Below are 18,396 nucleotides of genomic sequence, written 5' to 3' on the forward strand. Positions count from 1 at the left end.
TAAATGTGAACACAACAAGTAAAAACCTGCAGACTCTTTTTATTAAATTCTCCCATTTCATCTGTACAGAAAAAAAAAATGCACATTATGTTCAGAATCTCAGTAACACCTCAAAATTACACAGCATGAACATGTAAAAAAAAAAAAAAAAAAAAAAAAAAAACACAACCAAACGAGAAACGGCCAGGATTTTATACACAGAAAGGAAAACAATTTACAAAAAGAAAAGAAAAGTCTCGTTAATGTCACATTAAAAACCAACAAAAAAAAAGAGTTAAGTTCAAACAGCCTTCGCTGCACAATGAGAGGTTGCTGGGTCTGTTTCACACTGCTGGGGGTGGGGGGGGAAGAGGGACAGACACCCCCTGCCACACTGCAAACGAAACACTGAGTTGTTTTAGTAGAAGCCACCATCCCTCCTGGAGCGCGCTTCCTCCTCTACAACATGCTCAGATGCAAGGCAGCTCTGCTTTACCGCTGCTCTCCCCCCATGATACATTTCTGTGCTTACAGACTGGAGGGCTGCTGCCCCCATCCCATCCCCTCCACCACTGCCATTCCACACAATCCCTGCGGGTTCGTTTGTTCGGGCTTCCCCAGTCCTCTCTGGTAAGGCAGATACAGCCAGGCATCACTGCAAGCACCAGGAACACCATCCCTAGCCACGTCAGTCATGCAACAGCCTGAAGGGCAGAAGCAAGGCAGGAGGAAGCTACGCTGGAACTCAGCAAAAGGACTCAGTTAGACCCGCCAGGCGAGCAATAAATAAGGTTATTTCTTAAGGTCAGCAAGAATGAATGCTAAGAGGTTAGCTGGAGCTGCCCACGTCCTCCCAGCGCACCATCAGGAAACACAACTACAAAGAGCTGCACGCCTTGCTGGCTGCCAGCCCCTCTCCTGCCTGTACCTTCCTAGCAGCACAAGCGTCCCCACACCAAGGGCAAGCTCTGCACGTGGTTCTGCAGTAAGGACAAAGACTCTCACAGCATTCTGCAGAATGCAACCTTCCCCCCACCAACGCTTTTCGGGCTGATTACAGTTCTAGCGCTTTCCACCAAACCGCAACAGGCTCCCTTGATTTCAAGGCAGCAGCAGCAGAAGTTCTTACCACCATCGCAATGGAAAACCTGTGGGCAAGGTGTTGTGCTGGCAACACAGGCTAATTTTGGAAGAGTACTTTGGTGGGGTTTCTGTGCTTTTGAGAACTCTTAGATTTTTAGGTATAGAGGAGGAGGAGGAGAGCATCTCGAGGTTGGGATTGGGTACATATCCAGTAAAGGAAAAAAAAGCAAAACTGGTCATCAGCAGTGTCAGAAAGTCCAATTTTAAAACACAAGCATAAGGCTTACCGCTACAAAGGCCTGATCCCTCTGCCCAGCAGCACACCTTTACAAATGCACAGCCACAAAGGATGCTGGAAGGAAACTTGCAGAGATGCAGTCAGCATCTGCCTCTGCCCCCAGCACTGCGGGCTCTCACGATTCTCAAGTGTCACATCAGAATCCATCAGCACGCCATCTCCGAAGCCAGCGAGAATGCAGGAAGCTTGGCTCATCCCCTGCATCCACCTTCTCCACATCACAAAGCAAAAAAAAAAAAACAACAACCCAACCCAGAACACACAGAAGTTACCTTCACAGTGGAACATGGTTTACATTCAGAGCTATAGCTACAAACCTACAACTTTCACTGCAACGCCATTCATTTGGAATTCAGTGGAAGATGCTACTTCTAGACAACAAACCATCTTCATTCGGCTTTTCAATCTAACCAGGTTACAAAATGCCTTTTTGGAAGTCACAAGAGGTTAAAAAAAGCCCCAACAGCAATTTCCTTGTGCCTGAGAGATGTTCAAGAAGCAGGGCTTGTATCATGCAAGCAAGACTGCACGCGATTCCCCTTCTCTCCCACCTCTGCCGCAGTAATGGTAGCTCCCAGACTGTCACACCAAATGATCTGTAACTGCCAAATTAACATCTGAAGCGTCATACACCTGTGCTCTGTGTGTGACAGAGCTCCTTTTCCATGCCAGTTCACGTTTACAGAGGACTCATTTAGCTCCATCAGCACTGGGGATAAGGGGGGAGGAAATGCAGGTTTGGTTTCTGTTCTACCTAACGACCCCACTGACACCAGCACACACCAGTCCTCTACTGAATCCTCATGCTCAGACTTCCTTTACCACCCAGCCTTGTGCTCAGAATGCTCAGAGACAGAAGGGCTCACTAGCAGAGCAAGGATCACCTGCATCACCAACCACTTGCTGTCCATCCTCAGAGCAGGATGAAGGAACGCTTGCAAGAAGCTTCATGTGGTACAGCTTTCTAGCACTTCAAAGAGGCAGCAAAAGCCATCACAGTATTTTGCATTTGCCTTTCTGTACATGCAGCATCATGGGAATCTGCTGGTCCACATTCCAGGATGTCTCAAAGCCACCTCCCTCATTATCAGAGAATAATGCGGAGAACTGGAAAACGTCAGATCTCACCTCACAGCGTGCTAAGAGGGAAAATAAAGTCATGGTTTAAGCATCAGCCTCAGCTAGACAGGGTCAGGCACGTGATTTTTACTGCAGCACACACGCAGGAGAGCACATCAAGAAGGCTGATAAAGCACACCCTACTGTACACACTGTGCTGGCTCTTGTGCAGTCCTTTCTAGGTCGAAAGCGTTGGGGAAATCCATCTGCTCAGGCTCTGACCACAGCATGTGGCTTCCCCACCTCTCCTTCTAGCACTAAAGGAACAAAGATGACAGCCACAGCTTTTCCAGAACACCTCCTTCCAGGGCACCCATGTGCACACACCGACACGTCTGCCTTTCACACCATACCATTCTCTTCCCCTCCCCTCCTACCTGGCTTTCAGGACCAGCACCTGCATCCCAGGGAACACAGCTGCTATCCTCATCGACTGTCGCTGTGAGGAAACTAAAAACAGCGCTACAATTCAAAAGGTGGAGGCCAGTTACAAACCACTGTGCTGGCCCACACGTAGCTGTCAGAGCGGCCAGGTCGAGCGTTCAGTCGCATCCTGCATCACTGACAAAGCACTGTGCTGCCAGGGTGTCAGTACTACCTGTAGGAAGTTAACTGGGAAGGGTAACAGCTTAACAGCAGCAACGTGAAAGAAAAGGAGTGTTAAAACGTCACTGCATCATCACTAATAAAAACACTGACCAAGTAACCAATCCAGGCACCTCCTGCCTGCTGACAGCAGCACTGCACACTACGGACAGGCTCTACAGCCTCGTGTCCACGCCATGTCTTCAATCTACTGAAGTCGTACAGCTCACATGAGTACTTAATCCTGGTCGGTACTTTATTCTATCTTGAGCAGCAGAGGAAGAAAGGGAGGACATCTTTTCAGCCAAAAGAATCCACAGTAACAAAAGCAGGATATTCACTAGGAGGGGACACCGGTGCCGGTGTCCATAGGTTGTCCCAGACTATGCTCTGAAGATGCTTTACACAAGATGAGCAAGATGTCCAAAACAAGGCCAACTGTGGTGCGAGATGCAATTTACCCTTTACCTTCCTGCCTCCATTTCACCCAGCCACAGAGGAGGACTGTATTTCAGTACGAACCGTTACCTAAATCATATTGTTGGTACGCAGATATATGTCTTCCTTTAAAAATTTACTTAAAAACTGCTTGAGCTGCAGGTCGTTTCAGTCTGATTTGGAGAGTGAAGGCAGTTCCAACAGTACAACAGAGACTTGTCTACAGGCAGGTAAACGAGAGTCTGCTAACAAAGGGATAACAAAAGCTGCTGGCTGGGCTGCCAATGTTGCACATAAACTTTCATAGGATGAAGATGCTGTGGATGAGATCCAGGATGGGAAAACTGAGCCAACACCTGCTGCTGTTCTAATTTTTTTTTTTTCTTTTTACTCTCCTCTCTCACAAGAGGGGGTGGGTAGACTATACAGAGGAGGGCTGTACAAAACCGGGCACTGGGCAGGCATTTCTCCAGCAGGCGATCCAGGCTCTACCTGTCCTTGAGCTCTCTTGTGACCCGCTTGGTGATGCGTCCACACATCAGGCCGATCAGGAAGAGTACACAGATGCCAACTGTGATCACAGACAATATGTAATTCTTGGACGGAGAGGTCATAACTTGCATGGCAAGGTCAGAGAAGCCTTCCGCTGGGGCAACCTAGGGGTGAGAGGGAATCAATGAGCCAAGCCGTGCTTTCCGCGCGACTCAGCCTGGTTATTTCGTAAGGGCTGCCATCTGTTGCAACAATTATAAGTTAAACTGAAAATTTGGTTTTTATTTTTCTCCTCTAAAACCTCAAAACGCTGAACAGCACTGCAAGACAACAATGTTCCTAAAGCTCAGGCTTTCGGTAGAACACATTGCAACAGAAAGATCCAATGCAAAAAAAAAAAACCAAGGAAGATCCTTAAATCTGTCCCATATTCACCTTTGCAGCATAGCTCCACATTTCAATACGATCATTAAGGCGTTTCTTGCATTCAGGCTGCAGCCTCACACGCTTGTCCTCCAAAGCTTCCATTAGGCATGACATTTCTGTGATGTGCAGAAGATAGTGTTACAAAATGGAAACCGTGCCTTCAACCACGTGCTGTGGAAAGGCTGCTGGAAAGGGATATTTCAGTTCTATGTGAGGCTGATGGTTGCTCAGCTTTTCTAAACGGACCCACTAGGCTGTTGAACTGCACACAAAGCCCTGGCTTCCCTTTGAAGGGAATTAATTTTACCTGTCAAACATACCGAAACAAAAAGCCAACCGTGGGCAAATACTGACAGGAACAAAGCAGGATCAGAGGGATTGGCTAAGAGTAAATCTTGTGAAACTAAAGTGATTTGCTTCTGTAAGAGAAGCAGCTTAGACTCAGGGAAGCCTTTGATACAGCCTACTATAGCACGGGCATAAGCTGGAGCTGCACAAAGCTGATATAGGGTGAAGATACACATCAGATACACATCACTGCAAAATTGATCCCACTCACTTATTCTGAACAGGATTTACCTGAGCAAGGATTTCACAGAAGGGCTATGGAACTGATTTCATGCTTTTTTCAGTAATCACATGAATCAGGCTCCGGGGAGACCTCACTGTGGCCTTCCAATATTTGAAGGGAGCAGATAAACAGAAGGGGGAACGGCTGTTTGTGAGGGTGGGCAGTGATAGGACAAGGGGGAATGGTTTTAAACTGAGACAGGGGAGGTTTAGGTTGGATGTTAGGAGGAAGTTTTTCCCCCAGAGGGTGGTGAGGCACTGGCACAGGTTGCCCAAGGAGGCTGTGGATGCCCCATCCCTGCAGGCATTCAAGGCCAGGCTGGATGTGGCTCTGGGCAGCCTGGGCTGCTGGTTGGTGACCTGCACACAGCAGGGGGTTGGAACTGGGTGAGCACTGTGCTCCTTTGCAACCCAGGCCATTCTACAATTAATAATGGAACATAATACACTCTCTTTAAAAACAGCAGACAGGCTGCAAGGATACGACATCAGGACTGCAGAACTGATCCTGCTGCCTTGGGCAGAAGGGAGGACTGAACACTGCTTGATACACCCCCATCCAGCAGCATCCATCACTTCTGCAGCAGTTCCAGCCCACAGAAAAACAGCAGAAATATCTGGTACTTAAGATCATGCTGGTATGAAAAGGCAGCTTAAGGCCCTCAGGACTCAGAGGTTGCACAAGGAAGCACGAGCACTTACGGCGTCCTCTCCCTGGAGGAATAGCAGCACAGTGGTGTTTAATGTCCAGGGCACAGGCTGTGTGCAGCACTGGGTCCACAAAGATATCTGCTTTGCTCTCCTTCAGCATGTTGAGCACTTCCTGGGGGGGGGGGGAGAAGAAATTGCAAGCACATCTCAAGCAACAACAAAAACAGGAGAGAAGAAAACAGCACAGATCCTGCTGCTCTGCACTTCTGAAAGGTGCAGCACCTTTTCCAACCCAGCATCATGCCAAACAACACCACCACTGGATAAAGGTATGAATTTAGGCTGTTTGAGGCTGGATTAAATGTTCTGCTTTATGAGGGTAAGCACAGTTACCTCGACTGAAATAACCACACTGCTCTAAAATGCAAAGCCTCCATGCTGGCTATAACACGGCCTGGGTTGGGATCTACAAAAGTACTTAAGAACCCCAAATAGTGCAGGGATGAGATGCCTTTCAGAGCTCATCCAGCACATCTCCTTTACCTTCTTGCACATTTCGGTTTTTATTTTCAGCAGGTTTACTTTCAGGCATTCTTCCACCTGCCCAGTCTGCTCCTGAGCTGCTGCTTCTTCAGCACACAAGCTGGAAATCTATTGCAAAGAAGGCATTTTAATGAATCAGTGGTTAATGACAATGACTGTGCCTTTGATATCTCAATACATCAGTTCATGAGAGGGTTCAGCTAGAGAACACAGGTTACTTTCCCACCCAGAAATCTGTGCCAGATGTGATGCACTCAGTAATGCGTAACCTTCAGAACCCAACAGCAAGAAGTCCACGTCGCTGCACTGAGAGGAAGGCAGGGAGGAAAGATAGCATAGAAACACAAGCAACACTTGAGATGTGGCTTGTTCAGGCTGTTAAGAGTGAAAGGTCAGATCTGATTGTATTGCAGTTAAGCTTGACAAGACCAGAAGGACAAAAAGAAAGCAGTATTTCTCTCACAGTCACAGTCACTGATTGAGAAGGGACTTCATGAGACATGAATGGGGTTTTTATTCGGAATAAGCAAATGCAGAGCTGCTTCTCCTACCTCTTCAGAGCAGTGCATCTGAAGCTGGGGGTCCAGTCGATAATCAAGAGCTGATTCCTGGATTATCACTCGAATTTGGTCCTCGCAGTCTGGAGAGAGACGCTATTGAGCGGAGAAAGTCATTAACCCACTCAATCACCTCCATTCTCATAAATCAATCCCCTTGCATCTTAACCTGTGTACTCCCTACCTGCCGTGCAGGAGCATAAAACCCCATTTCTGTGTATATATTAGGTGCACTGAAGAAACTGAGCGCAATTTAATTTGTTATTCAGTGAGAGCTGCTCAGCACAACCCAGCACAGCCTCAGCGCTGCTCACCTGGTCTGCGTACTTCAGCTTCAGGCAGGAGATGACTTGCCCCTCTAACTCTGTGTCATCCTTGGCTCTATTCAGGATATTCTGGCAGAATTTCGGTATGTCTGCTTTGCAGGCCTTCCTCAGCACCGGGTTGAGGCGGTAATCTAACCAGGAAAGATCACAGAACATCATTAGAGCACCCACCTGCTCACACTGCAGCACGTAACGCTCCAAGAGATCTGACAGAGATTTCCCAAGTCACAGTTTTTCCTCATACATTTAACTTTGGGGAACAAAATAAGAGTTTTCCACTAATCAACTGTAACTAGGTAAGCGGTGCTTTGGGAGCGAAGCAGCTCTGCGTGCTGGCCCTCAAGAACTGGGCAGAAGAAAGTTAAGTGTGTGCACTGACAGCTGTGTAAGAAACCAGGTCAGTTTTGTCCCAGCCACGCAGATCACTCACTGGCTCAAGCAGACAGTTATTAAGGTCTTTATTCAGGAGGGAATACCTGTGTTCTGTGTGATCTGGCGCTTGGTTATCATTTGCTTGCACTTCGGATCCATCACTTCACTGTTCTTGTTCTGTTTCAAACACTGCAACATGTTTTTTGAGTCTGCTTCTGGACAAAAACGCTGTAAAAACAAAAAGGTGCAGGTTTTATCACTGGAGACGTGAAAACATGGAGACTCATGGAAGAGAATAACCACACACCCAGCCCAGAGGTGCAGAGAACCCCATGCTCCCCAACCCCACTATTTCCTATTAAGAATAGTACCAGTCTCTCAGCTGCCCATGGGCACAAAGACCTGTGCTTATGGGGTGAGCACCAAGCTGTAGACTCCTGACTTGTTTCCAGCCTTCAGCTTGCACTGGTAGCACTAAGAGACTTCTGCTTTTTATTTTCTTTCACAAGTGACAGCAAGTGTATTTGCAAGACGGGTCCTTTAAGGCAGCGTTTCTGATTTTAAGCAAGCAGGTTTCTGCACAATTTTTGCCTGCTTATCAGGCTGATGAAAGTCTACGTGCACCAGCAGCGAGCTGAAGATGCCACTCCTCTCTGTAACCTCAGCTTCTCCACCTTGCTTAAAGGACAGTGCAATATACAGCAAGGGGAGTGACTGTATGAGCCCCATGGGAAGCCTCACAGACTTCCTCCTCCGTTCTGCTGGCACTTGAAGACAAATCTACCGCTGTGCAGGCTTTGATCTGATACTCAGAGTAAGTTAGAAGGGAAGAACCCTGAAGAAACCTGATTCTGAGTTGAGAATCTGACTACTTGCATGGAAGCAATCACACTTTGAAACTACACAGACATTTTCTAAGAAGCCTATGGGAAGTCCAAAACTGTCCAAAAGTCCAAAACCGGCTCGAGGCACTTCCATGTCCAAACCTCACCCTCTGGAATCAGCAAACACCCGTCACCTTGATCATCTGCTTGCAGACCCTCATCAGTGTGTAGTCCAGCTCTGGATCCATCATCTCTGTCTCCTGCAGCTTGAACACCTTCTGGTGGCACCGGGTACTCAACTGCTTCTTGATTTCTTTCAGGCATTCTATGATCTACAACACAATTACAACCAGGTCAGGCTTGCTGTTGGCATGATTCCACCCTCTGCTGCTCCAATCCACCTCTGTGCCCCCCTGCTGGCTCACCATCTTCACCCATCAGCACAAGTACGTTTATGGTGCCTAGATTTTATCAGACAAATCGTTACCACTGCTTATTTCCACCACTTGCTTCAAGCTCATCTTTTCCCACAAACAAATGTAACGCAATAAAGGTGACCTGGACCTGCTCCAAAACCCCAAACCTCATCCTGCAGATTATACCTACAAAACCTTCAGCAACATCTGCAGTCACCAGCAGCTAATAGCTTTATATCAGCACCATCATGCTAATTTTGCACGCTCACAGCAATGCATTCATGCAGTATTAAAGGCTTGGGAACTGGCAGAAAAAAAATACAATGCTCCAAAATAGCAACAGAAGATTTCAGTAATATCAAAATGAAAGCATAAACCTGCAGGGAGAGTTAAAAATGATCTAAAAAAAAAAAAAAAAAAAAAAAGTTTCTGAAGGTAAATTAAATAATAAATTATTCAGGTGATCCATTACCTGAGCATTGCCATAGGGAACGTTCTGGCAGTAATTCTTGATGTCACTTTTACAAGCCTCATAGAGCTCTGGTTCAAGTCTGATGTCCTCCGTCTGCAGGAGAGATTCCAGCACAAACTTTTAACTGGGACTAATACAGTTCAGACAGAGCCATCTGCTTACAAAGGGAGGTCATAGCTTTGATTCAATGGGGGTAAGAAACGTCAACAGGAACTAAACTTTGCCAATCCATGCAGGCTATCAGTTTTGTATGGTGACTGCGGGGTGTTTTTGTTTAAAACACAATGCTAGAGGTAAGCAGTTGTTTCCCAGGCTCCTCCTAGAAGGGCACTGACACAAAGGCCTGAGCCAGCTAAAAGATCAGGTGAACAGTGAGGACCACCCAGCAGCCATCCATCTGCTGGGTGATCTATAGGATGCAAATGGAGCTTCCTGCTTTTAGCAGTGCCCAAACAAAGAGCATGCTGCTGTCAGTACTGCAGCAGAAAGCTCAGAGGTGGCCTTGCATGCTACCCCCAGTTATACACACAGCAGCTTAGAGCAGCTGGACTCAAGGCAGCTCATCTGTTCTCCTCTCCTCAGTCTGTAAAATGAAGCTCGTACTTGCTCCAAGAGGACTTGTAAGGACACAGGCACGTGTAGCACGCTACTGAACACTCATCATCATCACTTCTAGCTGAAATTCCAATGACCACTTAGTTTTCTCAGCCTTCACAAGCCTACACTGAAGGCACTGAAGCAGACAGTCGTTATTTTTCACTGCCAAGGTCAATCGAGCCCGGCGTTGTAAGAACAGTGGAAACCATAAATGAGACACACCATACAAACGAGCTTCATTTTGTTCCAGGGTGCACAAAATAGGAAGTTGGGACTGAAAGACCTTGCCAGAAGAGCAGGCAGACCACGAGTTTCACACGTTTACCATTTCTAGCTCCTCCACACGCAGCTGCTTGCGGCACTTCAGAGACACCCTGTGCTCCTTGGCGTCCTGCAGAGTGTCATTGCGCACCGTTGTGCTCAGACAGATCACTACATCCACCCTGCAGAACAGAAGGAAGGTTTTTAACCCACGTATCCTCCGCTCTGATCAGCCACAACCCCAAGGATCTACACATAACAGCATCCTGAAGTGTCTAGTGGCACAGCTCCGAGTCATGGGATTGCAATTCAAGCCCCTAAAACTGGTGATGTCTAATGGCAATCTAAACCAACAGACACAGTAATATTCTGAACATCCCTACAAAGCTACTGGCCACCAAAACCTGTGCTCTTAAAGTTGATGAGCATGTCAGAAAAGACAAACTGTAACCACTAAACCTCAGAAATACACAAAGGTATATATCTCTATATGATGATCAGGGGGCTGGAGCAGCTCTCCTGTGAGGAAAGGTTGAGGGAACTGGGCTTGTTTGGCTTGGAAAAGAGAAGGTTTCAGGGAGACCTCACTGTGGCCTTCCAGTGCTTGAAGGGAGGGGATAAACAGGAGGGGGAAACAGCTGTTTGTGAGGGTGGGTGGTGATGGGACAAGGGGAATGGTTTTAAAGTGAGACAGGGGAGGTTTAGGTTGGATGTTATGAGGAAGTTTTTCCCCCAGAGGGTGGTGAGGCACTGGCACAGGTTGCCCAAGGAGGCTGTGGATGCCCCATCCCTGCAGGCATTCAAGGCCAGGCTGGATGTGGCTCTGGGCAGCCTGGGCTGCTGGTTGGTGACCTGCACACAGCAGGGGGTTGAAAAGAGATGAGCACTGTGCTCCTTTGCAACCCAGGTCATCCTATGATTCTATCACCTACGCAGCACTGCAACCAACCTTTTTCTATCAAGAGAAGGGCATTCATATCATAAACTGCAAGCAGTAGTATTGCCACCCATGAACAGGATTGACGTTAAGTGCAATTTAGATCTTGGAGAAGGATACTAAAAGCTTCCCACTGAAATGAACAAACCAGCAACACCACAGAGAAGTCAGCCTTCAGAGGAAGCCCATGCTTTCTGTTACGTCCTGAAATACTCTGCACACAACTCTTGGACACGTTCATACAGTTAGGATGCTGCCTGGTTTGGCGCTACGTACTTTTTTTTGATGTTGGGGCAAAGTTTCAGCACATCCTCCTTGCAGGCCATTTTGAACTTGTAGGAGAACCTGAAGTCTTTCATTTGAACCTGCAGGAACGAAATGAGAGATTTTGGTCACCTGGAGAAAAATGGTGCGTGTTGCCTGGAAGAACACTCAAGTGAAGCAGTCAGCAAATGCTTCTGGCCACAACTAATCCTCATGGATGTCACAGGGATGCTGCCCCTTTGAAGAAGCAAGGACCCCCCATCACACGCCAGGGGGAAGAAGTCTGGAGTCTGTTCCAGAAGTGACCGCCTGTGACCAGGCACACAAATACAACTCTCTGAATTCACAAAGGCAACCTCAATACAGTTGGAAATCAATCTTAAAAAACGGAAAGGGTATCATAATTAGCTAATTCCTGCCAACACCCTCAAATGCAACCAGTTCCCACTGATAGCATAGAAAAGCACTGCTTACCAGCTGGAAATGAGTAACTCCGATTGCACATTTCTCGTTCATTTCCTTCTGGTGTTTGTTCTGTATTAAACACTCCATCAGGTCCCCGGAATCAATCTGGTTATCTGCAACCTCCTGCAGGACAGACAAAAGGCTTAAAAATGAGCTACCCTTACAAGACAGGGTTTTCACGCTCCTTTAGCCCCCTGCACCCAGAAGTAACTGAGAGCAATGGGATTTACACGTCTCTTCTGTGAGCACAGGCTCCCACACACTGACCACATTAAGAGGGGCATTAAGAGACACAGCCCAGAGAAGAATCATCCCAGACATATGCAGCTTTAAACTCAGGACATAACGCAGGGATGCAATGCTCACATGAGTTACTAAGTCAGGTGCTCTCACTGCTCTTTAATTACTCAGTCCTGGAGCAATGGAGGAAGCTATTTCAGCAACGTGAGCAGCTGCACACAGAGGAATGGCTCAGCACACTGCTCAAGGCAGGAGGAAGGAAAACAGTTTCACTTCCAATCAACTGTGAAAAGTAACTCCCAATTACAGGGCAATGTTAATCTTCCAACTCCAGTTTTTGTGCTACTATGCAGAGTACCATGCAGAGCTACGAAGCCTTGTTGGAGGGGGGTTGGTTTTTTCCACTGAGCACTTTTGGCAACTGCTTATTTCTGCTTTTACCTTTGAAATGCAGAAAGCACAGCAAGAATATTAAGATCTGACCTTTCCCACAATGCTCCTTCCCGAGGATACTGGTACTGAGTACTCACGTGACAGAAGGTCTGGATAATGGGCTCGCATGCTCTCATCAGCAAGGCTTCGATTTGAATGTCCTGCAGAAAACACACCAGGTTTCACTTTCACTGTATGCAGCCCAGGAAAAAAATGGCTCTGAAAAAAACCTGGTATGGGTTCAACTCAGAGCAGTTTAGAAGGCTTTGTTCAGATGCAATCCAAAGCTTCACCCTTTGGTTATGGGAATGCTACGGCCCCAACAATGCAGTAAACATAAGACAAGCCTTCCAGCTTAAGGGAACAGCCTGGCCTCCACAGGTAACAACTCACTGCTTGGATAATTCAGCCACTTTCCTCCAGATTGGATACTCAGCACTAGAAAGCATCCCGCACTTCAGCAGGAGTTAAAGATTAATGATATTTCTGAGCAAAGCATTTTGTAACCACTGGAAGGAAGCATCCCCTTAGGGCAAAACATTGACTAAGAGGTACAGGAAACAGTTTGGGGCAAGATGTTCAAACATGCAGCTTCATGAAACAAGCAGAGCTGCTGGCATCACTGGATAACTGAATGTCCTGCATGGCAGTTATTGCTTGCAAACTATTTGGGGCCCAGAGGGAAGCTGCAACTCAAAATTACTTGCAAGCAGAACAAGAAACCAAGGTCCCTGAATGTATTTTGACTTGTAGTAAAGGTGAGCTACTTATGCAAAGCTTCTTTACCTTAAGCCCTTTTGGTCTGCTGATGGCATTTCTCCTGCTTGCAACCTTACCTGTTGCTCAGTTCTCTTCCTCAAGGGCTCCCCATCAAAACTAACAACATATGGGGTAAAAAGGACAGCAGTGCTTTTCTATGCTTAACCCCACATTGCATTCCTGCACCACCCTTTTATTAAAAAAGAAGTACTGTCAAAATGGCACATTTAACCCCACTGCTCTTCCCTTCATCCCATGCTGGGAAATGCTTACCTCAGACTCCAGCTCAGTCAAGTTTCCCACTATGTCTCTGCAATCAGACACCAAGTCATCAAGATGGTCCTGGAGACATTCCAGTTCCTATCAAAATAGATGTTTCAACATAAGGTCTGAGCATCCTAGATTGCAATCCAGGCCTGAGATATTGCAACTCACAGGAAGCTGCCCTTCCTTTGGTAGCCATGAAGCTCCTGTAATGCTGTTTGAGTTGCTTTGCTTTGTTTTTATGGGGGGCGGCGGGGGGGGGGTGATGTATGTACCTAGAAATGGTTAAGAATTTTGGTCTAAAATGTTATCATTTGTTCTCAAAAGCTGTGCGATGCATTTTCACTTCTGGAATATCACATCTCAAGTGCCCTTGGAATAACCTCAATGAGGGGTTAATTACCCATCTGTGACAGGAAGACAAAGGCCTATGCTCTATGGCATCTGCTGCTGAATGGCTCCTTCCCTCCAGCCATGCTAGGGCAGAACAATTTAACATGAAAGTATTTGTTGAAACTTAGTTAAAAGAGCAGCAGATGTTAGCTCAGCTCTGTATAAACACAGGAAGTATGTCAGTATTTGCCAGATGGGAATAGGATAAAGTTTATGTGGGAAATGTCAAGCTTGTAATAGAATATTACAAATAAGAGTCAGGGTGGGGTTGCTTCTATAAAGTTCTTTTTGTTAACTATCCCCTGGCCTCATTTTGTTCCACTCAACGTTTGAACCCACAGCGCAAAGCTTCTTCATAGGACTCAGCCCCAGGCTAGGGTAGATTCCATTTCAAGCTGCATGCATTTTTAATACACTCTTGGCTCCAAAGAGATAACCAGCCACACAAAGTTCCTGCATTTCCCCCTTTTGTGCCCTTCCCACCCATCCAGCTTTGCAAACAGAGCAGGGTTGCTCCGTGTACAGTACCTGCCCCGTCTCTGTTTTCTCACTGCACCACTTCCCCAGGTCAATCATGCACTTGTCCTGCAGGGCCGGGTCCAGCTTCACATCCATGGCACGCTGGTGGAGGATCCGCTGCACCTCTGCTCTGCACTCCCGTGATAGCTGCAAAGAGGGCAAAGAGCACTCAGCGCACGTTTTGGCTCTCTGACTGCGTGCTGCATCACTCCAAGCCCACAGGGAAGAAAGGATGGTTCAAAACCAAAACCAGAAGCCCAGAATGAGGCAACAAAGCCCAGCTACAAATTCTTTCCAGCAGCGCCCACTGCAGCACAGCAGAGCTGACATTCATCAAGGCTGAGGAAGAGAGCAAATGTAGGAAACCAAGGGGTATTGGTACCGTGCTTGGCAGAACTGCAGTGTGCTGTTTGGAGCTTAAAACTTCACACACTTCCCTCCCAGAGCGCCCTACCCAGCGCTGCAAAAAAAGTATGGATGCAACCTCTGGTAAGTTTGATTTTAACATGCACTTTCAAAATGACAGCTGCTCCCCAGCCCATCTTCTAATGAATAAATAAAGAGTTAAAAGCCTTTTCTCTCTTCAATATTAGAGGCAGAGCAGCTATTGATTTTTTTTTTGGCCAGTCCTAACATAAAAATGGAATTAGAAAGTCTCCACTCAGCACAGTGAGCAACGGCATTTAAAGAAGATATTCCTAAAAGAGAGATGACACTGCCAGTCAATAGCTGACCTCTGCCACCACAGACCTCGTACATCCAACTGCAAAATTCCTTTTTAAGCCAACCTGCTGTGTAATCCCACCGGCTCAGAGGAGTGGTGTACAGCACAGTGGCAGAATAGGATGCGAGCACCCAGCTGACATCAAAGGAATGCCTCAACAGAGGCACAAGAGGGCAGCAAAATTGAAAAGAGCACCTCTGAACCCAACAGATGTGATTATGGCACATCTTCAGACTGCAGGGCAGCAAGTCAGATCCCTACTGTCTTCTCTAGAGGCAGCAAAAGCACGTCAACCAGCAGAGCATGCTCCAAAGAACTGAAAGCGTGTTTTGCATCAATAGGAAGAATTTAAGGGACTATAATCCAAAGCTGCATTCAATTCAAAATTCAATTAGAAACAGCTTAAGACAGCTAGGCTCAGAAAGCCCTTCAGCATGAAACCAGTTCTGTAGCTACGCTAGCTATCTGTAAGGAATCACACTGCACTCTGGAAAGAGCAGAAGGAGGACTTGCCCTGCATCTGCACGGATACATGCAGGGAGTGGGCAATCGTCACATCTTCACACGGTCATTCTGCCTTCTCAGAACAGGAACACAGCCCTACAGGGCACGCTCAAGGAGCTGGACACCTGACCTGGTGCAACACCTAAGCTAAATCCTTCCAACAAGGATTCGGGAGTTCTTGCAGCACGCCACAGCCAGCACATGTCAGGTGGAGCAGCAGCGAGCTGCACGCCAGCACTCACCCTCCGTCCCTGCTCCTCTGTGCGGTAGGCATGCCTGTACAAACAGGAGAACACAGCCCCAGGGGGCATCAGCTCACTGGTCTCATTCCAGCCATGGGTATGGCAGAGGCGGGAGGCGTCGCCCTGGCACTTTCGGTACAGGACCACATCCAACCTGCAGACACAGAGAGCATCACTCACGCTGCTATTTCCTCCACGCTCAAACCTGTGGTGTTGTATTCCGAAATGCTTTCGAGGGGGAAAAAAATCCATTACGAGTTTCAAAGGCTGGAACATCACCGTCTGAACAGCAGAACGCCGGTCGCTCCGGTTAGAATCAATTCCCTAATCCTGCAGAAAGGCCTTTAATTACAGATCAAACCCTCTGTGCTTCCTGAAGCACCTCCTATTCTCTCCCACAGCATGCCAGCCAAAGAACACGAGAAAAGTAATCGTCTCCTTGATGTACTGCAGCAGCACAAAAGCTGGCCCATACCCATCTCATACATGCTTCATACTCAATCATAGAATGGCTTGGGTTGGAAGGGACCCCAGGGACCACCAAGTTCCAACCCCTGCCACAGGCACGGCCACCAACCCCAGATCTGCTCCCAGGGCTGCCCATCCAACCCAATCCAATTTTGAAACTAGTTTCATAAGCACCTGAGTTCAGTTAATTGTCTGCTGTGGAGTTGAGCAAACTGAAGACTCAGCATCCTTTACTTTTGCACATGAGAGGACTGCATGAGCAGATTTCTGAAGACAGTGTCTAATGACATTAAGGTTAAGGGAGAGAGAGGCCCAGCTTTCCAAAAGGGGAGCTCCAGATTCTTCCAGCACTTCAGAAGGCAAACATCAAGTTACATTGCTGGACTAAATTACACAAAAAAATAAAGTAGAATAAAAACATGATGGTTTTCTTACTGTACATCTATACTAGGCATGGAATAAAACAGTTTATCTGAGCCAACTTCAGTGGGTAAATGAGAAAGGGGAGCCAATGATGCTCTGCCTACAAGAGGAATTAGAATTATCTTTACTCCCAGGAAAACGTAAATACTCCACTTCCCTTCTTTCTCCTGTTTGACTCAATAAATTATCTGCTGGAAATGTGGCAGAAGCACGAGAACCAGCAATGATGGGAAAAACAGGAAAAAAATTAAGTATTCCTATCTATCTATGGAGGCAGCCATCAAGGTCAATAGCAAGCAGGCACAAAGCCATAAATTCTGCGGTCCACGAAACCTTGTGTATTTTGGATGGAGAAAATGCACAGTGCTTATCAGCTTTCAACTGCTGGCAATGCTGCCCACAGGTACAGCTGGGTGTCAGATTTTCTTAACATCCCATTTAGGTAAATCCCATTTAGGTACCCTTTGCAGCAATGGAGGCCCATTTCCTGCAGCAGTTCCACCTGGTGAATTCAACTCCTTCACCTCCTGATCAAGGAAAGCCAAGCATTTATTCTTTCCTCAGCTTTTGTGTTTAACGAATGCATACCTCACTCCCAGTCACCTTGGCCTTAACGTACACCTCACTCCCAGTCACCTCAACCCACCCAGACACAACAGGCTCTGCAGATGTTTCAAACAAAGCACTGCCATGTTTTCATGAAGAAACAGGTAAAGTTGTGCTCCAGAGGGAATTACATCGCTCCACAGGCAGCCATCACACCCAGGGGACCCAAAGCAAGGCAGAAAGAGGAGCAGGGAACCTCCCCCCACAGCAGCTGTTTGTTGATCTTAACACTCCGTTCTCATAACTCCCTTTTTGTAGGCTCACAGCAGATAAAACTGGCTGCCATCTATACAGAAAGTGACCTTCAGATTCACGGTGGCCAGAGAAAGTTCTTTTAAATAAAGATGCATTGAATTTCAGAGCTCAAAGCTAGAGAATCCTCTTCGGGTTGTATCATTCTTTTTATGCGAACACCTGATTTAAGTTAAAAACAGCAAACTGCTGTTCTAACATGCTGCTGCTTCTCCTGTTCTAGATGGGCACAAAGGCCCCCCATATCCGGAATGTTTGGCAGTTCTCCTTCATCTGAGCAAGGCTATGCAAGTCTGGCAAGGAGTTACTAACGCATACAGACACTAAATACAAGCATCAAGTGAGGATAAACCTTGTTTTACAGTACTCACTTCCAGTCACGAGAGATGAAATACTGGAGCTCCAGGAGCCGATGCTCACAGTCCTCCACCATCTTCTCCGTATACAGGTGCTCCATCAGGCAGGACAGAATCCTGAAACCAGAAGGAGAAAAGGTAAGTGTAATGCTGTAATGCGATGATAATAGCAGAGTGGCAAAGTCTTTGGCTACAGTGGAATGAGAACGAGCCCAAATGCAGCAGCCAAGGATGCAGAAATGAAAGAAAAGAGCTGTTTACCTTCGGAAGGCCTCAGGCAGGCAGGGATCTCCAGCTAGAGATGCCCTCACCTCCACTGCCAACCCTAAAATGAGGGCTGGGAAGAGGTGGATTCTGGCTCTACCCCTTCCAGTCACTCAGGTGCACTGCTCGCACCAGAACTCCCCTGGGTTGGCCCTGCCTTCCCACCAGGTGCTCCATCACTGCTTCAAGCCATGACTGGGCATTGCCACTGCAGTAAGGAAGAGACTGGGCCTCCTTCTAACAGTCAGCACTGCCAAATCAGGCTTCCCAACAAA

At 47.1% G+C, this 18,396-nt stretch overlaps 1 protein-coding gene across 1 annotated transcript in view; it reads right to left on the minus strand.

The window, feature by feature from the left end:
• Window positions 1-19: 19 nt before the first annotated feature.
• Window positions 20-18,396, minus strand: part of GLG1 (golgi glycoprotein 1) — a 59,840-nt gene continuing 41,463 nt past the window's right edge. Inside the window, exons 10-26 of the mRNA XM_042886023.1 lie at window positions 17,873-17,974; window positions 15,753-15,906; window positions 14,292-14,429; window positions 13,380-13,466; window positions 12,446-12,508; window positions 11,685-11,798; window positions 11,223-11,311; window positions 10,074-10,191; window positions 9,152-9,244; window positions 8,458-8,595; window positions 7,544-7,667; window positions 7,056-7,198; window positions 6,736-6,837; window positions 6,185-6,292; window positions 5,693-5,813; window positions 4,430-4,536; window positions 20-4,158 (exon numbers count right to left, since the gene is read on the minus strand). Coding sequence (XP_042741957.1) covers window positions 3,991-4,158; window positions 4,430-4,536; window positions 5,693-5,813; window positions 6,185-6,292; window positions 6,736-6,837; window positions 7,056-7,198; window positions 7,544-7,667; window positions 8,458-8,595; window positions 9,152-9,244; window positions 10,074-10,191; window positions 11,223-11,311; window positions 11,685-11,798; window positions 12,446-12,508; window positions 13,380-13,466; window positions 14,292-14,429; window positions 15,753-15,906; window positions 17,873-17,974 — 1,969 coding nt within the window. The 3' untranslated portion in view covers window positions 20-3,990. The remainder of the gene's footprint in view (window positions 4,159-4,429; window positions 4,537-5,692; window positions 5,814-6,184; window positions 6,293-6,735; window positions 6,838-7,055; window positions 7,199-7,543; window positions 7,668-8,457; window positions 8,596-9,151; window positions 9,245-10,073; window positions 10,192-11,222; window positions 11,312-11,684; window positions 11,799-12,445; window positions 12,509-13,379; window positions 13,467-14,291; window positions 14,430-15,752; window positions 15,907-17,872; window positions 17,975-18,396) is intronic.

This window comes from Lagopus leucura, unplaced genomic scaffold (genome assembly GCF_019238085.1).
Source record: "Lagopus leucura isolate 7727_CA_CO unplaced genomic scaffold, USGS_WTPT01 Super-Scaffold_100054, whole genome shotgun sequence".
Taxonomy (NCBI): domain Eukaryota; kingdom Metazoa; phylum Chordata; class Aves; order Galliformes; family Phasianidae; genus Lagopus; species Lagopus leucura.